The sequence below is a fragment of the Etheostoma cragini genome, chromosome 3 (assembly GCF_013103735.1).
Source record: "Etheostoma cragini isolate CJK2018 chromosome 3, CSU_Ecrag_1.0, whole genome shotgun sequence".
Taxonomy (NCBI): domain Eukaryota; kingdom Metazoa; phylum Chordata; class Actinopteri; order Perciformes; family Percidae; genus Etheostoma; species Etheostoma cragini.
Window position 1 is genome coordinate 1,404,302 of NC_048409.1, and position 24,008 is coordinate 1,428,309.

General features: G+C 41.4%; 1 protein-coding gene and 1 long non-coding RNA gene across 2 annotated transcripts in view; one reads left to right on the top strand and one right to left on the bottom strand.

The window, feature by feature from the left end:
- LOC117941640 overlaps nucleotides 1-11,514 on the bottom strand; it is a 16,383-nt gene extending 4,869 nt beyond the window's left edge. Inside the window, exons 1-2 of the long non-coding RNA XR_004655938.1 lie at nucleotides 11,504-11,514; nucleotides 3,887-3,893 (exon numbers count right to left, since the gene is read on the bottom strand). This is a non-coding gene — a long non-coding RNA (uncharacterized LOC117941640). The remainder of the gene's footprint in view (nucleotides 1-3,886; nucleotides 3,894-11,503) is intronic.
- Nucleotides 1-24,008, top strand: part of zmp:0000001236 (mastermind-like protein 2) — a 37,152-nt gene that overhangs the window by 9,597 nt on the left and 3,547 nt on the right. Inside the window, exon 2 of the mRNA XM_034866605.1 lies at nucleotides 19,784-21,001. Within this exon, the coding sequence (XP_034722496.1) occupies nucleotides 19,784-21,001 (1,218 nt within the window). The remainder of the gene's footprint in view (nucleotides 1-19,783; nucleotides 21,002-24,008) is intronic.

Sequence of the window (24,008 nt, forward strand, 5' to 3'; positions counted from 1 at the left end):
GAGGGTATTGCCTTGGAGTGTCTTTCCACAAGTGCTTTGCTACCCAGTGCTGAAACAGGAACCCTGTGGGAACCAGCATGTTCAGGTGTATCTTATGTGCAGTGCGTGGAAGGTGAATCGAGGGGACAAATTGTACGCAAAAGGAAACACAAGCAGTATGTTGCTGCCTTGTTCACGACAAAGGCTAGAAAATACACAGCCAGTAGTCCTGTTTTCTGTCCAGTATTTCCATTTAGTGTTGTGCACTAATTTAATAATAAATGGAGGTTTTGTTTTAGAGCTGACAGTTGTGTGATGCTTGGATAAACAGGCACTTATCTATCTAACGGTTGTCACACTCATCTGATGATCAGCCACTTGATATGTCACATTTCCCTGGACTTGTAGCTATAGTTGTAAACAGATCTGATTATCACAGTTCCCCCTGGGGGACTGGGTGTGGATGTCCACTTATGTGTTACCATGTTGATATAATTTCCTCACCTTGCTCTTATCCTTTACTCCAGCCTGGCTTTATAGGTTCACAACAAGATTTAATAATCGGACAAAACCATTCGAAAGCCTAATATAATCAGCCATCTCGCTCATCTGCTGAGGAACAATTGGGTTCAGAGCTAAGCAGCTTTCTTTGCAGGACTTCAAACACACCATTCTCCTCAGGGTCATTACCCTGCTCAGGAAATGAGAAAGTGGGCTCCTGATGTCACTGGCAAGCCCCTTGCACAGAATTCCGGGTTAGAGTGGGAAGGGGGAGGGGGAGGAGAGGGCCATGCTAGATCAGAGTTCAGACATGTTTACATTACAGCTCAGGATATTTCTCAGAGCCCGGCCAAGCTGCTGAAGTTCCCAGGCTCCAGAGCTGCGGAGTGCTGAAAAGAGGCACAAGCATTCACTTTTTCTTCTCTTCTCTCCCTCCCGCTCCTGTGCTCTGTGGTCTAAGTCACAGTTCAACCCCATTTGCATAGTGGTAATTTTCTGTCCTTTGCTGTTGTCCTTTGGGGAATATTATAGAAATATATGGAAGGTGAAAGTCACAAACGCAAGGTTGCTGACACTGTTTTTGAAATGAAGGACAGGAACTAATAGCAAATTCCTCTCAAGTTTACATTGTTACAGTTTTTGTTTTTACAGTCTCTAGTCCTTGACATCTGCTTTTCTGCATCTTCTTTTCCTCTGAAGAAAAATTGTTTAATGTGCATACCCTTTTCTCTGTCTCAGCAGTGACAATACCAACATGTGGCTAAATGCACAAAGTGAACGCCGTCCTATCTTCTGAGCATTTAAATTGGAGTTAAAACAACAGACTGAGCTTATGTTGAAGTTTTATAAAATATCAGGCCTGACCACAGAAAATTAATATGTTTAATTGTTTTTTTCTTTTCAGTCAGTTGTGCGGTGTGGTGAGATTTTATCATGGATGGCGCGACGGCCTGCCCCTGCCTTATGGAGATGCTTCAGTGGAGAATTTAAAGCGCTTTCCCATTTTTTTTAACATCCTGGATCTTATTTTCATAGTTTTGGCCATTGCTTTGTTGGTTTTGATAATATTTTACCCACCAAGATAATATTTGGGAAGGTGATGACATTGTTAAAAAGGATTCAGACTAGACAAGAAATGAGTGTTCAGACCATCAGACTCAGGTTAGCTAATTTATTTGGAGGCAAAACAAAGTCAACCCAAATATCCATGACAGTTTCACTGGGATCTACCATACTTGCCTTAGTTGTGTGCACACAGTGTTCCAATGCAATAAGGGATTAACAACTCTAGGGATGTGCTATGACCTTTGGCTTTACCTCTAAATAAATTGTCATTTAATCTGGCTTAACTTTAAGCTGTCTGATCATCTGACCGCTCATTTTTTGCCTCTTCGGACTCGGTTGTTGCGATGCTACTGTGATCCCAGATGAGTACAATAATATTACAACCAATTTGTTGCAAGACATTTGTAATAAACTGGAATTTTCTCAAAGTAGTTGCAATGTTAGAGGCCTCCCCACCCGTCTGAGTGTAGAAAGCTCAGGGAACAACTAAATCCTTGTCATTTCTGAGCGTGACCTGTATATAAAGCAACTAAATATCAATCACAATATTCTGGTGATCAACTGCTTATAAAATATAAGCATCTGTGCTATATCCGCCTTCAAAATCCCACAGCTGTCACATCTGAATTTAAACATTTCAGTGCTAGACCAGCCTGTCTGGAACATCAGATCTGGGTCTAGAGGAGGAACATAGATGCTCTTGTTTCTCGCCTGGGCTCTGCCAGTAAGGCTGAGAAGTGGCAGCTGGAATGTTTGTGTTAGTGCTGTGCTGTGGTGAGACGTCACGGTGCTGAGCAACGCTCCGGCGCCTGCTCTCTCTCCACCGTACCTACAGACACACAGACACTGCTGTTGAATCTCCCGCACACAGGAGGTGAAACCAGGGGACGGTCTCTGGGCTTTACCTGCCCCGTCCAACCAACTACAGTCTGGTTTTAACAGGAAGCAGGCCTACAGTGGCAGGGCTGCTGCATGGTATGGGGGTCAGTGAAAACTAATTTCAGCCTGTACTCATTATGGCATATATTTGAACTCCAATGCTTACTAATTTGATGATTGAAATGATACCATGGCTCCAGTTTAATATCAAAACATATTTTTACTTTTGACTTGGTTTTTAGACAAAGTCTTTACCTGCAGATGTCCTAGTGCAGGATTTTGACTGGCAAACAGCAGTTCCTCTAATTCATATGATGCCAACAGCTGATTCTGAAGTGGAATGAAAACGTGCGTAATGTTTCACAATGTAAACGTTATGTGGCCTTTGCATGACACGTGAGAGAAATCTGTTTTCCCACTGTGAATGGATTACATGAAGGGGTAATGAGCAGGAACATGGAGCCTCGCACGGAAATCGTGTAGCAGACAGAAACAGAGTCTGGCCTGGATGATGGATGGGAGGACAGATTTGCCTTCAGCTTCTAAGTCTTATTTAAAGTTTGTTCTTAATGTCAGCCAATTAATGCAAGTTGTGTAAACATAACTGCAATATTCATCTTGAGTTCCTGTTGTGATTTGCTTAACATTTATGGCAGCTTTGATTAGTTTCAGTATCAGATAAATATACACTGGGGTGTTGTGCTGGATTACATGTAGAGTGGTTTCTATGGTTGTTAGGTGTATTCTAATCTTACAGAGAAAAGAAAAAACACATTAATAAAGGGAAGTTCAGGAAGGTGATTCCTATCATGGTAAGGGCTTTCATTTTCAACCTCTTCCTCTCTTTTAAAGACCTCTGCACGCTCTCACGGTAGTACAGAAATGGTTCCTAATTCTCTTAAATTTGGATTTTTAACCCCTTTACGTTTTCTTATCTCAGTTTTCCACCCTCAAAAAGTACAAAGTAAGTCTAATCCATCTGGTAAAGCCAGGTGGTGAATGTTGCCTGCAGGAGATGAGAATGAGTCTTAAAGCAATTAAGGAGTTGAATCCTATAAGTGTATAGTGGGGTTGTGGAATAAGTCCAAATGAGGCACACTATTTTAGCTAAGCATTTAGATTATTGCACCATAATGTTGCAAAGTTGGGGCAAAACCAGATCACATGTGTAGTCTGCTGATTGGACTAGGGTAATTTTGGTATTTTTCAACATGGACCCTATTTTCCCATGCGTTGGTGTTTAAGTGACGAACAAAAGTCTTTGAAATTGGTCCAGTGTTGAGCGAGAACACTGCAACGCTGCAGCCAGCCAATAACCGAGCTGCAATGTAATCTTAAAGGGAAAACGTACATTGTCAGTGTACAGTACGTCCACTTAAAGTGCTGTTTCTTCCATTGACAGGATCAGATCGTTACCAAGTGTCTGACAACATTATGGATAGGATCTGTACAGAGATAGAACTTTTTTTCTCAGCCTTTACAACTGAAGACACAAAAGGGGAATGACTTGCAGCACAGGGCCACAGGTCGAAGTCGAACCTGGGCCCGCTGCAACAAGGAGTAAACCTCCATAATATGGGTGCCTGCTCTACCAACTGAACTATCTGGGTGCCCAGAACCGTCTGTGAAAGAGTAACTAAAAAAAAAAAGATTAAGATCATTTTTGTTTAACCAGAAACAGCCCTGAAGCCATCTCCAACTCACCAGACTCCATTTAAATAATCATACTTTTAGCGTGTACAGAGCCACTTTCACATGTAAATGGCTGAGTTAAGGAATTATTTCAGTGGTGATTGTTGGAACAGTGGAAAGGCAAACTGAGAAGGCTTTTGACAGCATTTTGTTTCTGTCAACCTTGAATTGCTGTTTATATAAATGGAGTCTGGTGGGTTTGGTGATGGTGATTTCGGGGCTGGTTCATAGTAAACTAAAAGGATCTTACTCTTTAACAAAAGAGTTGACCTCTGTAGAGATCCTTTCCATAATGTTGTCAGCCACTTAGAATAATATACTGAGCATGTCAGTGACAAAACAGTACTAATTACCTGACTTAAATTAATGGTGCGCCACTGCCCTTTAATGTCACATCGTTGCTTCTTTCACCGTTGCTTTCCTAGTACTGGACCAGGTTCAAAAATTGTTGTTCTAGTCACTTGGACACATTAACATGGCACACAAACCCAGACCATGAGGGGTCTACACCAGAATCAACTTCATGCTAGCTAAGTGGACCCAAACTTGCATCATTTCAGACTATATCTGGCTCAGGATGGGAAGTATGTGAAGTGCTGCCTCCTAATGATCATTAATCAATGAACTATTAAACACTTCTCCATCAATTTCCTACTATCTCAGCCTGTCAAAAGAATGAGAAGTATTTATACATGTGGCATATGAGATCAGACTGAATTCTGCGTAAAACGAAAGAATATTATCACTGTTATTGTTTGAAAAAGATTTTTCTGTCTCTTTATGTCAGAGATGGCTAGAAAATGCTTAATCACGCAGTGTAAGTACATAGCCAGAGGCAGCGGTTCCTGTCATAGGGCCCCTTGTAAATTTATTTGGGCCAACTGGTTCTTTTGAACTGATGGCAAACGATCGTTAAGCAAGTAAAGGCTTTTTCTCCTGCCCTGCCCTTCTGCTGACGGAGAGTAAACTGTGCTGCTGCATTCTTTTCATAGCTGTTAGTAAGAAAGTGGGGTTATTATGTGTGTGTATGGATGATAACTAGAGGGAGAACAAGAGTGAAGAGAACATTCCTTTCTCACTCCCACTCTCCACCACCACACCCCCATCGCTACTCAATGCCACCCCACCCCCAGTTTCCTTCCTGTGCTTTTTTTAGAGTCTATTGGATGTTTTCCCCACATCCGGCAACAAAGCCAGCCTTTTTAATGCCATAAACTACCAGCATAGTGTTCTGTGGTTCAGTTGCACAAGAGCATGGTCAAATAGGATTAATGAATTGAAGCCCACTCATTCCTAACCTCACATCCTTGTTCACTTCACTTGACAGATTGCTTAGGTAGTGTAGTTGGGTGGGGTGTGTCCTTAAAGAACAGAACTTTCTCTAATACTGTTGAATTGTTTCTGTAGTCAGTGTCCTGTAACAATGGAAGATGCTGATACTGAGATATATATCGGTCGTCATATCTTGAACTTCAGCCTTGGCACTACATAGGAATTTACGACTGCAGACCCCTTTCTTTTGAGATTAGTTTCCCAGAAATGTAACAAGATCAGAGAGCAGCTTGAAATCTTGAAAACAATCCAAATATTTACAAATGCTGATAGAATGTGTGAGGGAACGGTTTTATTGCTTGAGGTCTGGACATAATTTGCTAAGTGGACCATATTTGTGTCCTTTTTCTTAATTTAAGAGGTTAACTGTGGAGCTGGTTTGTAAGTCACAAACTTGCATTTAGAAGACTGCAGATTGCCTTCAAGGTGGAGTGCTTGGGAAAGTAAGAAGGAAAGGGATAAAAAGTTGTGTACATATAAAGCCTTTTTGTAGTTGAATGTACAAACTGTTTGCTTCTGTGTTGCAGATCCACAGTTAGCCACTTGGACAACATATTGGCAGCAAGGCTGAGTGGAACCTAGGGATGCTAATTTAGATTTTTCTTCTGACCAATAGTCGACCCTCATTAACCAATCATAAGCTATTAACCGACAAGCAGGCAAATTAGTCCCAGTTTAAACATCCAGAAGCCTCAGAAATCAATTTGTACAGCTGCCGGCTTAGACTACTAGCACAATTTTGTTTGCATTATTGTGGACATCCGCCACTTTCCTGGAACCGCTTTTGCGTCCAATGCATTTTGTACGTGCACTTTAGGAACATGTCCACAGATGGAAGATGGACAGCACTGTGTGTATGGCTGATTTAATGAGACATATACAGTATTTAGCAAAAGTGCAAAAAACAGGAGAGTCATAGAGCTTTCACTACTGTTGATGCTGGGAGCAGCAACGTTGGATTGGGTGGTGAGGTTGTCCCGACTTTCCGAGTGGGAAATCCGACTCCAGTTGACATTTCCGACTGGAAAATGTAATATTCTGACATCCCAGTTCAACTAGAATGCACCATGTGTCCGAGCCAGCATCCACCGCATCCACCGGCCACGCTGTCAGCTGTGTGTCTGCTTGGCATACTCCACGCTACATGTTTGAGACAGCTGATTTAACCCGCCAGTCCTCCTTGATGTAGTAGACTTAGTGATATAGTGTGTCCCAGAGCACTGTGTTATGACCAGTCAGCCGTGAAAGCCATGAACTGAGCAGAAAAAAGCTTAGAACCCAACCTGCTAGTGTCAAGTTAGCTTTAACTAGCAAGTCCAAAATGGGGCTTGTAACTAGCGGTGGCGAGGATTACCTTGTTTGGTCCATGGTCCTTGTCTCCATGACCCTTTTTAAATGGTTCTAAAATAAAACCATAACAGCTAGAGAATGAATTGTGCGATGCACGCTCGTGATGATGTCATCACGCTATGTGACAAAACGTTCAAAACACCTTTACACTCTGCTCATAAAAATTTGCATATTTCAAAAACCCCAAAAATTACATAGTTCAAATTACTTCTGCAGTGTTAAGAAATATTTTGTCCATGTTTGTCCTTTTGAAAATCCTTTGGTTTCCTTTGGTCCTATGTTTTGTGTGTTTATGTAGAAAACTTTGATGAAAACACATGTCCGATTATTTTAATTTTTTCATTTATGACACAATTTCAATGCTTTTAATTATTATGATTTTATTGACTTATGTAACCTTTTAGCTTAGGTTGTACTGATTTTAGGGATGTAAAGCATTTACTTCAAGAAATGACATCACAATAAGGAAACATACCAATGTGGAGGAGCTTTTCTAGTGCAGAGTTCATGTTTCTACGGTTAATTATTGACATCCCCAGGAGCACCTTATCAAGCTCTCGTTTATAAAGTTGCTTCTTACAGACAACAATGTAGTGGCACTGTTAACACATGCCCCACCCAGAAGTGAGTGTTAGAGCTGCAGCTGCTTCTGTCCTGCGGATTGATGCCAGGGGTTGGACTCCACTGCAGAGCCAGATCTGTCTCAGTGTACCATGTGCTTCATTTACATCAATGACACGGGCCATTAAAATGACCTGCAGTTTAGTATGTGTTCACCATAGATTTTATTTTGTGTCTTTAAATTGTCACTTAAATGGACCAAGACCTACAGAATATCCAGGATTTATAAATATTTATAAAATGTATCCTTTAGTTCATTATACCAGAATAACCTTTCAAAGCACTGACACTTGTGTTTATCAGCGTTGTCCTCTTTGTCATTCCCAGTGAATTAAATCACTTGGTAAGAGGGAATTTTCCCCTCTATAATGCTGCCTCGGCTGAGTTTGAATCACCAAGCTCATCTGTTTTGCCTGAAGTAGTCAAAGCAGGGAAAAAAACAGCTGTCTAGTCAGTGAAGGGACGCCTTGCTACTTGAGCTGTGAAATCCACACAAGCAAGCAGGATAATCTCTTCCACCTAAACCAAATATCACATCCGGGGATGGAAATACAGAGAGTTCCATGTGCACAGCCTCGACCTAACAGGGTGTAATTTAATGTGACAGCAGGATAACGTTGAAGTAATATCCCAAACACTCACATCGCCATTTAAAGTAAATGTTGTTTTTAGTTGCGATTGCATTTCTAACAGAATACCAAGGTAACCTCAGACAATAAACACTTCCATAATACACATGCTTATGTCTTCTTAATGTATACAATTATCAGATTTGCTCAGCCTCCAGTAGCAACATTATGCTAGCTGGGGAACTTGTGTAGAATACACTGTAAGTGAGAGATTGATTAACTCCCATTTCAGCTACCCAATCCAATTTCTCCAACTTGGCCCATAGCTGCAATCTGCTACTTTATCTGCCATATGACAGCCTCTGTCCGGTTAGGTGAGGTTGTTGTTCTACAGCCCATACAGACCGGGCAGAGGGAGCAGGGCCACATTGTGTGCCTCCTCCTTCCTTTAGCAGATGCTGTGACGATAACCACATGGCCATGAGTCCCTCGTTTGAGCAGTTCTCTTTGCTGTTTTTCAGGATTCACTCTGTTTAGTTGCAGCATACACTAATACAAACTACTTTAACATATAGTGCCTGTTGAAGTAGCAGCAGGATTGTACTTTTTATAGTAAATGTTTTTTTAAATTTGATTCACTATGTTTAGTCAGGATAAAAGAACGCAGATATGTATTTGGCTGTAGTATAAAGTATGTTTTTATCACTAGTAGGATTGGGACTTGGCCTTTAAACCAATGTTCACCATTAAGAACAGTTTGTCTTTCCAAGCAAATAACTTGATGTGTACTTGACCAGATGCCACTTCAGGTACAGAGGGCCTGCTTGTAATTGCTATGGATTATTTTTTTGGATGAGATAGAATACTTCGGATACCATTTCTTTCACCACGTGTCTTTATCAGCCCAAATCTTCTTAATCAGGTTGATCACAGCGGTTGCTTTATGTTTCTCTTAACTTTGAATGAATGGCTGTGATCACATCATGGGAAAGTATTTTTTCCCCACTTGGACAGATTACCTGAGAGCACACTGTCTCTTTCTCACCAGCTGCGGCATGTAAAAAGCATTGACTCACAAGGCCTACTTAGACACGGGCAAAACACAGGCAAACACACACACACACACACACACACACACACACACACACACACACAGAGCTGGCGGCATGCAGAAACTTGCTTCGAGATGTACAGTAGGCTCTGATGAGCCAACCTTTAACTCTCCCTGCCACAGTGAGAGCCACCTCTTGTCCAGACAGTGGTAAGCTCAGAACCTGCAGGGCTCTATGGTAAGGCAATTTAAGCAACCCTTGAAATGGTTATTTTTGTATTCTACATGTAAAAGGAGTATACACATTTTACCTTTTACATGAAAGCTGTGCTTGCTAGCCTAAATTTCAAATTGTGGCAGGGATTAAGAAGAGTGTCCTGTTGGCCTTTCCTGCAGCACTTTGCAGTTAAGGCGGCTGCCTAAGCAAGACGTGCATGCTGCATTGACTATATTGTCAGAAAAAACAACCATATATCTATATATATATGTATATTTATGTTTATTGCGATATCCGCCGTGTTACGCATATTGACAGCGAGTGGAGCTCCGACAAACACACACACATACACACACGCAAAGGCATGGGCAAACTACATTGGCTCTGCAGTTCTGTTGAAGTCACAGTGAGTCATGGCAATGCCGATAAAGTGGTTGAATATGTGGTTACAGTTTTTCAAACCCTACCACCTAAACTAACTAATTAACTAATTTCTGCGGGAAACCCTGCTGTCTGTGCACAGGAAGTCTCGCATTGCCAGATCCTCCTCCATCGCGTCGTGGAGGAAGGAATTTATTAATAGAGCTTTAAGAGTTCAAACCTGACACCTAAGTTATGTCACACCAGCAGCGTTCAAAGTTATCTAGTGCAGCTATTAATTTACTGCTCTACCTGATGATTCCCCTGGGTTTCTTTTTCTTTTTGTGGCTGTCAAACTTGATCCAAGGACTTTTCACCAGTCTAAACAGTGTAAAAACCAGATGGGTTTTAGGCCACATGTAACTAGAATTAAGACCAACAGATTTGAATTTAACTGAATTTTTGTTATTCATGGATGATGGTACAATATCTAACTAATATCTAAGATACAGTATGTGATGTTTTGTTTTTGTCCTTCTGGGAAATGTCAGGCTAATGATACATTTTTAGAGGTCACATTTTCTGCACCGCGATCCCCAGTGCTCCCTCCCAAACACACACACTCACACACACACACACACACACACACACACACACACACACACACACACACACACACACACACACACACACACACACACACACACACACACACACACACACACACTTTTTCCTTGGTTTGAGTCTGTGAGAGCTCTGCAGTGTTTTCTGTGTCCGTCTCTGCCAGCACCGGTCTACAGACCTTATTTGGAATGTCAGAACTGATAGGAGTGGGAGTCAAACAAAGCTTCCCACTCATTTATTTTTTCTTCTTACTTTCTAGCTGCAGCAGTCCCTTTTTAAAACCAAACTAGCAGAGGATTGTTTCAGAGCGTGCAGATTAGTGCGACTGGTTGCCAGTCTAATGCATGTGTGTGTGTGTGTGTGTGTGTGTGTGTGTGTGTGTGTCTGTGTGTGTGTAATTGAAGTGAAAGCTGAGAGAGATGACAAAACACAACAAGTATACCCTTTACAACCAGTGGATTTTTCCAAGCTTTCTCCATTGAAGCGGTTAAAAACACTAAATGTGTTTCCCTTGTCTAAAAGCATGAGGCTTATCAAGACCTGGCTGAGTGAAGCAGCATTAGCACAGCATTAACCACTCAGCCCAGGTTTCCCACGGGATGTAAAATGGATCCTTGTTTCACTGGGAAATCGCCACAGCAATGCTGCTAAAGAGCACTTTCCTGCAATCAGATATTGACCAATATCGTTTCCTGATTTGGAATAGCAGTCACTGAGCTTAAAAAGGAGCATCAAACAATTCATAATTCATATAGCTTTGATAGGACATAAACAGCTCTTAAGTACTGTTACAATTAAAGATTAGTTTATCAATAGTAGCTGCAGCCTAGTGGGCTGCTAGTGAAGCTAGATTGTGGTTTTCTTTCTTGTGGCCTGAGATATGAATGGAATGGCTCAGGACTGTGTTGCTCAACTCAGCAGTGGCACTGTTGGCTCTCACTGTGCTGCAGCTGCATGCTGAAGAGCAGCCAGATGTTGAGATGGTGAACTGAGCCTAGCGAGCAGGAAACTGCTCCGCATGCCATAGGAATCGTCTTTGAAAACAGGAAGGGAACTTGTTCCCTGCTTATGGGCCTTTTCCTGTGGCATGGCCTGGGGCAGGCCTTGTGTTTGACGGTTGCTGGGAAAAAGGTACTTGTGGTCGTATGGCAATGGCCTTTTAAGGGTACAAACGTTCTCGGAGAGCCTTAGACCTGTTTAACAAGTGTTTGGTTTTCAGAGAAGCCGAAGTCATCACCGTGTCTTTTTTCTTTATCTTTCAACATGATTGTTTTACCTCTGCAGTGGTTACATCTTGTGTAATGCCATGGAAAAAAACTCTACAGAGCCTAATGTGTTAACCAATGTCATATAGCCCCAGGCTGCCTAAAGACACATGTTTCAGTGCTAGTATTATCCTGGTTTACATTCTCTAAAAACTTATTCCAACACCCAGGATTGTGAACTTGAGGATTTTTCTTTCCTTTTTGTCATGCTCACAGTGACCTCTGGTGTCTGCAGGGTTGATCAATTCTTGTTTTGAAGTCTTGGCTGTTAGCAACCCTTTAATGTTCAGATTTATCTTAACCCACCCACACCCTCAAGCAGTTTTTCCCATCCTGAAAATAGTTCACCTCCTGCCACTTACATTTAAGCAGGCACAGTTCATATACAGTATACCAATTTAAAGAAACGTGTCATCCTGTCCTTTCATTTTTGGTGCACAACATGCAGCACTTTTAAATGTGGATTGGAATAGCAAAAAATGATACAGGGTGTTTCCAGCTCAGAGGGTGCTGGACCAATTAAAACTAAATTAAACCCTTTGCGCTACCATCATCTTAGCCTATATGCAGTTGGATTGCAAGATAATTATATTATATAAGATTATTATATAATATGTTATCTGTGACTAGCTCTGGGCTCGTTAAATGGTGGGGTGTCTTCCTGCCCATTGCCTTTCTCACTTACAATGACTAAGTGAAGACAAAGGTGGTGGTTGCTTTTATAGGAACAAATTATCCTGTGGCCAAAGATCAGGATGTGGCAGTTCAACATGGAAATTATTTTTCAGTTTTGCTTAATGTGCATTAAAGCCGCGCATTTTGAACACATGCTGTGGTTTCCTACTTTTAATCATTTGTTGAAGGCATCCTTTTTACTCTGGAAGCTACAGTGAAGCTTGCTGCATGGGATTGTTCCTGAGTCCTCAGTAAATGTCTGTGTGGTTAAGAATGACATGTAGATGAGAGGCGACAGCAGTGTCAGAGGCTCTGTGAGCCACATGGCCATGGGTGATGTGATGTGACGGCTTGTCACTGCGATGTTGGTGACCTGTGGTACGTCTGCAGTGGCGTGGCCTAGCTGGTGCTGCGCTGATGCCTTCACAGAGCCTGCCTACTACCCCCCCACGCCCCCCCACACACACACACACACACACACACACACACACACACACACACACACACACACACATACATACCTACACCTACCCCCTCCTACACACAAACACACACACACCTAGCCCCTCCTACACACACACACACCTACCCCCTGCCACACACACACACACACACACACAAACGCTCACACACTCACGCCCATATTTGTTCCCAGGGTCACTTTTACTGTAATTCAGCCACCCTGGATATCTGACAGGATAATATACTCTATGAAAATGATGTAGGCTGCTGTTGGCCATTCTAACTACCGGACATATTAGTATTTGTTTTTAGATGATACAGTAAACTTAGAAAATTAGATTTAATGACTCAAAATATCCAAGAGCAGCTTCACACACCTTGTCCTCTCACTCTCAGTTCTCATCTAGGGCTGCAACTAACCAGTATTTTCTTTGTTGATTTTCTTGCTTAATCGAACAATTGTTTGGTCCATAAAATGTCAAAGAAAGGTTAAAAACAAGTCAATTGATGCATTCCAAAGCCCAAGACGACGTCCTCAAATATCTCGCTTTGTCCACAACTCAAAGACATTCAGTCTACTGTCAAAAAGGAGAAAAGAAAACAGAAAATATTCTCAAGCTAGATTCAGAGATATTTTTACTCACCATAATAACTCAGATGAATAGATTATCATAATAGTTGGCGTTTGATTCAATAGTTGACAACTAGTCGATTATTCTTAACAGTTCGGCTCTCATCACTGTGATGGGGGGGCCCCACGTATTTTTCTTTTCCGGGGTCCGTGCATATTTTCGGAGCTGCTTCCATTCCCTTTTCTAGCCCCGGTGACATCACATTAAACTCATAATCATCTGCTTGACTCAGAACAAAAGACTCGGCAAAGCAAGAACTGATTGGAATGCTGGATTTTCTTTGCATTTGGCCCATATTTGACTGGTAAATGTCTCCAACAATATGTTTTCATGTGCAAGCTGCCTTTTATTAAAATAGCAAGTTTCTCCATGGAATGTTGAAGCAGAGTTACATTAACTGTTAAAAAAATTCCTCCTTCAGTAAATATAATGGATGAATTCTCTTCAAAGGAGCTCTTATCATCTCTTCCCATTTCCCAGAGGCTGCCACAAAGCTGCCTCTCTTTTTTTTCTTCCTGCTACTACTGCTACCGCTGCTGCTGCTCATCCTTCTCTCCTGCCTGCTCTCTGGAGGGCAGCCTCAATCTAATACAACTGTGTCAGGAAGTGTGGGGATGCAAAGTGCTGATGAGCCAAAAGTAGCCCACCTCTGCAGTGTGCTGCTTGGCTCCAGCCTGATTAGGGAAGCACACCATGAATCTATCCTCACATCCCTGTGCAACCGTAAGCCACATGCCCTGTACAAACAGATTCAATATGTTTCTTTTGTTTAAGGAATATGATTTCTATTCCTATTTTCCTATGTGTTTGTCAGCTACTTAATTAAAAAGGTCTATAGCTGCCAAGATTTCCAAGAGGCAGCTATGTCATTTGTTTGCTAAACCTATGAAGTTTAGTATGTCCTGCTATAATGTCATAAAACACACCTTTGCTGGTGTGGCCTGTTTAAAAAAAATAAAAATGAACTCAGTTATGATTGCTTGTTGCTGCCTCGGTGCACCATTTAAAATTCTATCATTTCCATTTTTCTGACTGTTATGCAAATCTTGCCTTCAAATTAAATATATGTAAGCCTTAAAGCCGAGAGAAATCAGGACTGTGTTGCTCAACTCAGCAGTGGCACTGTTGGCTCTCACCTTAGCTTAAACTCAAACTAAAAATGCTGAATTGTCAGTATTGTGTTAGTATATTCTTCTGTTGGCAGCATTTAATCGCGGCTATCCTGGAACATATTCAGTTGTGCACACCTTGCTGTTACCTGTAATGTGCTGATTAAACAGAGCCTTGGACGGGTGGTCAGTCAGGTGGTCACATAGAGATTTACTCCTAGGTAGAGCAGCTGTGGGTTCAACTCCGATCTGAGCCTCTTTGCTGCATGGCATTCACCCCCTCCATGAAAATAAAGGCCTAAAAATGCCCAACAAAATGATCTTTCAAAAAACAAGAATTAAAAACAGCTTACAGGAAAGCCCAAGCAGAATGTGACAACCCCTTACCTGCTTTGACTGAAACTATAAATTGCCTTATACTACTATTACAAATAATGTACCTCAGCCTCAGCTTTCTTACCTTCCTTTAAATAATTCAACTTGATAGGTTATCCAGGATGTTTTATTCAATTTCTTTGGATATAGTTTAGCTTAAAGCTATTAGAAAACATATAATTACTCTAAGCCCTCCACACTGTCTCAGCATTCTGCGAGCAGATAGCTGAATTGTGTATGACAGCTGATCATTGGCACTGGTCTGAGGGCTCTTGTTTCTTATCTGGCAAAAAAACGAGCTGAAATCCCCTCTTGCAGCAGTATGCAACCTGCAGAACCGCGTAAATATTATGTCTCCTTAGGAACACAATAGTCGTATTTATTCCTTTATTTTTGGGAATGTTTTTTTTACATGTCAAAGGCAGAGAGGAAGGTTTCAAACTCTTACAGGAGCGGATGCAACATGTTTTAAGGCTCTGGTGAATAGATTAAAGGCTGGCGAGCTCCATCTTTTGTTAAGCCACCCTCTGATATTCAAACACAGGCCCAACGCCTCCGAACAATCTCAAACCTATACTCTTTAAGCATGCATGGCTCTGAGCGCTGTGCCACTGGACTGACAGATGGTACCAGGAGGCTGGTGTTGCGTCCCTGTGACGGCTCACCCGGAGCCCCATCCACAGTACTCAGCATCACCACACTGCTCAGCGTGACACACGGGCTAGCAGCCCTTCAGCTCCCAGGAAGAGATAGCTTCTGTTGACTTGGTCAAGGTCAGGTTCCTCACTGCCACAGTCAAAGGGCATCAATGAGCAGCACCGGAAAGGTTATAGTCCAAAAATTACAGCCATTCTTCACTCTCTTAAAAAGAAATTCTGGGAAATTGTTTGTCCATACGTAGTTCAGTTAAAGCACGTAGGATGGATGGATTCCACAAGTAAGTTACAACAGAATAGAGTCCGACCGATAAAGGATTTTTAGGGCTGATACCGATACGAATATTTAGTTATTTAAAAATCCAATGTGCCGATATATCAGCCAATATACAGTATTTTTTTAATCCAGAAACCCGTTACAAAACATAAACAGATTTTTTAAAATATATAAAAGGTGGAAGAACTTTTGAGGCATATTCTATCCAAAAAGACTAAAGGTAATGTAAAAGAAAATGGTGATCTTTGTCCGGTCGCTCTGCAGCGCTGAGATCTGATCATGTGCTTTATATTGCATTGTCCAAAACTGTTTAAAATCTGTTTGCAACTTAAACTTAGGTTTTAGTAATGACAAATGTATCTTGTGCATACAAGTAAAACATTTTACTTCCTGATTAGGCTGTTTTAGGCGCAAGAAAGCCGTTCTGAAGCACTTGGGGCATGATGCAAAGGGAATTGAAAAGAAATGCAGCATACGCAAAAGGTTTTACCTTCTTAGTTAGCAACAATTTCAAACATGATGGAACTGTGTATAGCGCGGATTGGGTTAAAGTGTCTGATGTAAACTTTTGTTTCAACATGTTTGTATTATTTCACTGTTGGTGCTGTGTAATGGCAGCAGATGACTGAAAAATAGGCTTGCTCCATGTATAGGCCTGTTAAACATCGGCTTGTTTCTCTTCTTCTTCTGGCTTTCGGGCAGACTACATGCCCTGCGGCACATTGCTGCCTCTCACAGGTCAGCTTATTTAATATTTCAAGGTTTTGGCCGATGACACCTTGCCTTTCAGGGCTTCCATACCAACAAATTCTGGTGGAACAATGAAATTGTTAACGTTCTGCTTACTACTAGACGTTGACATTGGGTGAATCACTTTTTAATCAACACAGAAAATAAATATCAGCAGTTATTCTTTCATCTCTAAGATGATCAGTATATAATACACATAGATCATTTGAGCCTCTCGTGCAGCAGGAGTCACTTTCAAGTGATTCAGGGCTTCTAAGCTCATTAAATGTTAATCAAGAAATCTATTTTCAGAACACATGGAGATCTGTCATGAGGATTTCAGGCCAGCTAGGAGGCCACTGCTTCTGTGTAGTGAGCGCCGAGTGAACAGGATGGTCCTGTATCTAAGATCAAACACACTTTATATTTTCAATAAATAAATATACCGCATATATATATTTATTTAGCCAAATGAAGGACACACACATTACAGTGATCTAACTAAATCTCCACTGCACTTCTCATGAAGCTTCAGTTTTTAATCTGAACTAAGAACTACCCTTGACAAGAGTCCATTTTTAAATGGCACAGAGGCAGTGCTTTGGCAACCCTGTCTCACTATGGCTTTTTGCAACACATCCACTGTCCTCTCCATTATTCATGATGTGTTTTCCCAGACAGTGCCTTGAACCATGAGGAGTACTCCTGTCTGTCTTCTCCAGAAAGAGCCCTCTGGAACGAGAGAGAGAAAGAGTGCATGAGCTGCACACACTAGAAAGCCTGTTTTTGTCTGTATTTGGAGAAAAACAGATGTCCAGTAGTCTGCAGAGAGGCACAATGTTTAATAGTCTGGGTCTCAGTTAAGATGGTAAAAGGGAGCTAGTGAATGATCCTTACTGTAGATGCACTTATGGAACATCTCCAAGTTAAAACTGAATGTGTCTCTGTGTAATTCTCTGTATTAAGTTGGCACCATCCAGCCTGTCATTACATCATCTGACAAGATCTCTCTCTCTCGCTCTAGTTTCTGTCAAGAAATGTTCTACTGAGGTTTACTTTGTGGCAAAGTGTATCTAACTTCAAAATAGCAGTTGCTTTTCTTTTGGGAAAAAAGCTAACTGTGGTAATACACTATTTAAAAATATGTACACAAATACTATTAGGTAAAGACAGAATTACACTAAACTTACAGGACCATATTACTTTAACAAGAACATTTCTTGCCCATTAAGAACAAATATTTTGCATTTCACAAGTCACGTTAACTAAGTGTTAAAGGAACAGCTGATAACTATTTCCAATATGCACTATTTTATGTATGGTTTGAGATGGTCTTTACACCCCAACAGTAATTAAATCACGTATATGCTATGAAAAAATAGCAAAAAATATCTGTCATCTGCAGCTGCTGTAAACCTGTAAAACTCTGACCAATCACTGCCTCGCGGTCAGCTTGGAAAGAGCCAATGAAATGCCTCCTTGTCCCTCCCATGTACAAGCCGGAGCTTAATGCGCTTCCCTGCTAACAGTAGTCATGTTCCTTTTAAACATTCGGTCTGATAACAGCAGGCATTTTCTTACTGGTGAATGAGACATGAAGTGAAACGGCGCTCCTTTCTCCGCTCTCGTGCACGTCAGTGTGTGGTTCGGAGCCCCAAGGAGATGCTATTTTCAAATCTTGCTACCTTTTTTAATGTTACCAAACCTGCCTAATGTAAAATTATTAGTAATTTTCCTCCACCTTAAAGTACAACACCACCACCATCAAAATAATCATCATCATCCACATGCATTGTATGTGTTGAAACTCTGTTACTAATAGCTCACTTATTAGCTTTAATAAAGGAGGCTTGGTGAGTCATATATATAAATACACATATGTGCCTTGATTAAAGTGTGAAGATGTATCTCTGGACAATTATTAACCAGATTCCAGACTCTGTTACTAATAGAACACTTATTAGCTTTAATAAAGGAGGCTTGCTGAGTCATATACAGTATATATGTATATATGTATGTATGTGATTTTAATCCAGGCACATGTGCCTGGATTAAAATGTAAAGATATATCTCTGAACAATTGTTAACCAGATTAGCATGAGATAATACAGTCACAAACAGTCTAGTGAACTGCAGGATTCAATCCAAACCCTCAAGCTATGAATCATCTTAATATAATGTGTGCCAGCAGGTGGAAATGACTCAAATTTGTTCCCACAGTGAAATATGCTCCACACTGATTCTCCTCTCCTGCGCTGTGCTGTGGTTGGTTGTACGATCATTTTGTTTCCATGCAGGCACCACAAGATGGTCAGATAATCAGTCATTTTTATGTGTATATAGCAGTGTTCCAGTATATTCCACTGGATAGACAAATTCTCTCTGTGAATTATTGTTATTGACTCATATACTCAATCTCCATTGTTTTGTTGACATGACAATGATATCTGCTCCTAGAAAATACAAATAATCGACTTTTATGCTATGATAACATGCACATTGTATTTGGGGGTTTTAATGCTTCAGATTTATGGAGATGTTACTGAGTGGTTAGAGTTGTGAGTGAGACATGGGGATATAGGACCAAAATAAAGTCAGATATCTCCACCAGAATGTTAAGCAGAATCTCAGCCACAAAGGAGAAACCCTATCTAAGGAAGCACAATGGAAGAAAATATAATGTATGCAAATGAGGGAAACAAAGACCCTGTTCTTCTCTCTGCAGTCTGCTGACTGTATCAGATTCCAAGCTATCTTTTCAGCCCATCCTCTGTGCTCCAACTACATTATATCTAAACATGTTGCCTCACCAAGTATTAAAATAAAACTATAAAGGAAATGTATGTATCTGTTTGATTTCACAAAGGGATGTGACAGGCTGATTTTTGTCAGTATAAAGCCTTTGAGATGTCACCACTGTTGTAAAATCAAGCTATTTTACTGATTGAAAACACTGTCTATTAATAAAAATAATCATCCTAAATTCCACAAGCTGGTCGAGTGTGCAGCATCTACAGGCCCTGGAGCAAACTGTAAAATCGAATTAATTTACATAGTGATACTTTGAGCTGCATGTAAATGTAATGTACTCATACTCAGACCTATCACCAGAATTTAAATTGGATCACAAGATCGCTTTTGAACCAAGTGCAATAATTAAATTCTTGTTAAAATAATGTTTTCTTGTGGGTAAGTCTTCTCATGAAATTCAAACTACTCTACCATGAAATTTTTGTTGTTGTAAAACACTTATAACACACTTATTAACACCCTATAAACAATACAAGGATGAAATGAAGATGAGGTGAAGGTACCCGGTATTTTCTTAAGTGTTTCTTATCTTCATTCTGATGTGTTTTGCAGCTTCAAGGATCTTTGCGAAGAAAGATTGAGGGACATGCACCAGGACACGCACCAAAGCAGAATGGGCTATCCTGTGGTTTCTCTGGATCCGACTTTAAGCGGGTCCGTGTGGATACTGGTGGTCTGGGACACGGGCCCTGCCACCATAACATAGCACAGTCTCATTCGCTGCAAGGGTCCTCAACCATGGGCATGCAGAGGAAGAATTACATGATGCCGCATGGAGTGGGCTCAGACATATTCAACATGACCCTGAAAGAAATGAAAAAAGAGCCTATTGAGGTCCAATCTTGCGGCCAGTCAAACGCAGAGATGATTTTCGACTTCAAAGACGAAGGTGGTGGTCAGATTGACCCCGAGCTGCAGGATCTTTTTGATGAGCTGACAAAGACAGTGCCAACACTGAACGACCTGGAGTTTGAGAAGATGCTGAAGCAGGATGATACATTCGGTTTGGATCTAGGCCGGCCGAGCTCAGCAGGAGCAGCTGCCAGTCTGTGTTCCCCAATGGATAAGCCCATAAAGATTGAGCACTCCCCAGACTTTGGCCAGGTTCACGTTGGCTCCCCACAGCTTCGACCAGCCTCGGCCGGACCCTCTTTCACGTTGACCAGCACGTCTTCTACCGCCACGTCGCAGAAAGCTAACACTCAGGCAGGACACCCCAGAGCATTGCCCTGCTGGCCGGAAATATCTCACGCAGAGCAGCTGAAGCAGATGGCAGCCAATCAGCAGCAGCCGAGCTCTCTGCTCCATCACCACCATCAAACGCCACCTGCAGGATTGACCAACTGGGCTCCTGCCATGAGCACCCACTCCTCCACCAGCGCCTTCCCCCAGGACAAGGTCTCCAGCCCGGCCGCGCTCAGCCAGCAGAGGATTGCCTCACAGAGTAAAGGGATCAACAACTGCCTGTACAAGTCAAATGGCCACAATGGCTCCCATCATTTGGACATGAAGATTCTCAGCACCAAGCCCACGTTGCACTTCAGCCCTAAGACCCCCCATTCTGCCAACCAATCGATGCCAATCATGGCAGGCTCAGTGAACAAGACTTCAGGCCAGCAGCAGCAGCAGCAGTCACCATCGACCGGCCAGAATCAACCACATTCAGCTCTCCACTTCCAGAACCAACAGATCTCCACATCAGGGGCTCTTTGTCTGCAGCCCAAGCCGGTTCCCGCAGGGCTGCCATTCAAACTGTCACAACAGCGACAGGTAAGGACTTAAGGCTTTAAAACTGTAACACACTGACAGCTGAAGGTGGGGCTACCGGCGGAGGCAATTATCCTGAAAATATACTGTTGATGATTCAGACTAATAGTGCCCCAATAAAGTGCCGTGGCTTAAATGTACAGTTTTGACTATTAAACATTTCTTGTATTATTTATCCAGCAGACGTTAAATGACTGTTACACTTTATATCCAAAGTTAAAAATAGCATATTTCTACTGAGGGTAGAGCAGTCAAACTCACTTGCGTTAGTCTTCTTCATCAATCTGTCTGACGAGGCAACCATATTTACAGACTTTATTTGCATTGTTCTAGCTGCCTGACTGTGCCTTTGCCGTTGTGACTCCCTTGAATATGTATTTCCCCTGAAAGTGTTTTGACGATGACAAAGATTGCCAGAGCATGCTAGATTAACATGCAGGACTTCTAATTTCTTTGCTTGTCATGGTGGCTCCCCGTCAGGGCACAGATATGCACAGCGGGATTTGCTAATTGGAGGTTGTTAGCTACATAAGTGGTGGAAAATGACAGTAATCTGCTTAGCCTGGTGCCGGAGGTTGAATCACTGATTTGTTATGATTTGGGAGATTTAGACCGTCCCCTTCTTTCATTTTTGCTCTAACAGTATCTGTAGCTGTCTTTGTGTGAAATGATAATGCGAGCCACACAAGAGAGCTCTCGCAACCTCTACAGATCAAGGGAAGTGCTTAAGTGACTGGTAGAGGGTGGGAGGGAGGGAGGGAGAGAGAGAGGGAGTCACACAGGCGTAAAAGTAAACAAGGTAGGATGAGAAATAGTGTACGTCGTCACACATGGGTAAAACAGAACACGTCTTACCACTATACAGTACCAGAGAGACATTTAGACTCTAAACAGGACGGGTGGCTTCTTAAAACATCCCTTAAACATGTTATGTTATTAATGTTATTAGAAGTTTTCTATGAATGACTCAAATATAAAAAACCTTTAAAATGAGTGAATTTTAGGACTATTTTCTATACACACAATCATTAATAATTGTTATTAATGTACCAATGGCAGTTTGAAGGGGAAGGGGAAGAGACTTAAAAGAGCTGCATATCAAAAGCTTGAATTGATATTGAATTAAATTATTTTAAAAAGCTGCTAAAAGTAAATGCTTAGTCACGTTGGTCTTTAAAATGGTGATGTGACATGCAGCCGTGCTGAGCCGTGCTCAGGTGTAGAAGGGTACAGGCTTGGGGAGATAACTTTCCCAAGGACAGTGTGTTTTAATGTGCACTTTGTTTGATCAAATAATATATGCAAACAGGAAGCTAGGCGGATGACAGCGTAGGAATTAGGAATAACCCCTTGAGATGTACCATATCGTTTTTAAGGGGGTCCTTAAAGGCAAAATATACGGTACATCCATCATTAGGCAAGACAACACAACTTGAAGGGACCTCAAGAAAAACATACATACATCACATACTGACAGACAAAAGACAAAAGCTTTCCATCACACAAAAACCACCCATACCCTCTCCATTCCAACCATTAGATATTAGACAATGACCAGTTAAGGTTATTCATATAGACAGTTGAAAAAAAAGAAGCCACCATAGTTTTAGAACAGTTATTTCAAAAAGGCTGCTATTGGTGTTTGTGTTTTAGAGTCAGCATTAACAGGGTTAAAAGTCTAGTGAATGAGGAAGGGACAGCTCACAGAGAGGAGAACAGAGTGGAGCTTTTTCCCACAGTGAATTGAATTAGTAATGGCAGAGAGAGAAAGGTCCTGCAAGAGTGCCCTGATCCCCTGTGTAACACTAGCAAGTAGCAGTGGGCTTCCTCCCACTGAGTGAAGCCGTGGAGCCTTTTTAAAACAGCCAGAGACGTGAGCTTTGCTGCTTGTTTGAGGCTTCTTACAGTTTAATAATCGGTTGCTGAGTCAAACATGTCAAAATTCAAATCCACCACTCTGCAACTCTCTAGCTATGAGGACACACAAAGTAGGACTCTTACAGTAGAGGACACTGAGGCATTATGAAACCTGAGTTTCTGTGGTTGGTTAGCGATGCTATTTCTAGGACAAACTGTAGCTAGTCCCATTAGTAGTGGAGCTGTAGAAGAAAATGGACTTTTAGGGATCCATGACAGTGTAAATAGCAAAATTAAACACAATCCTGGTGTAGTATTACAGGTATTTGTTATGTATTATGTCTGAAATAATTCCTAATTCTTGCAACTGTAGAAAACTATTGTCATTTTCTGGTAACTAAATGCAATAATACAGCCATCATACAGTTAAGAACTATTTTAAAGGTATATTTAAACTACATGTTACAACAACACTTTGTTTGACCTATTAACTTCTCTCTTAATTACATTTTTAACGTTCATTTTCACAATGAGGATTATTCAAAGGCGTCCTTGATAGATATAGATATATTTCATTTTATCTATTTATATTTTGAAGCATCTAAAGGAATCAAGACGAGTTGAGTCAAAGCAAAGAATTTACAGTTTTTGTATATTTGACTTTCAGTCCCTAGCGGTACACTATGTACTAATATTCTTGTATTTTTAATTATACTTAAACATTTACATCCTTTAAAAGACAATCTTATCCAGACTACCTTACACTTCTGCTCAGCATAAGACAGTGCTGTTAGATCAAGTGAAGACAGACATTTGGCAGCAATTTCATCATCCCAGTGATTTGCTTCAGCTCACACAGATTTCCATTTAAATGCTACACAAGAGCTTGTACTTTGCTCTCTGCAGAAGAGAGTGCTCTCTTTACTGAAAATGCAGAACCCCAGCTTACAACTGCAACTTAAAATAAAGGTTTGCTTGCAGTGAATAATGACTCCTCAACTTTTGTTGATGATCTTGTGGCACCACATCCCTCAGTTAGGATACGAGTGGGGCCACGGGGATCAGCCTACCAGGTCATTCCGCCAGTTCTGTGAAGGGAGTACTTGTTTCCTGGGAAAGGGAGCCGCGGCCAAGTCCAGATGCCGAGGCACTC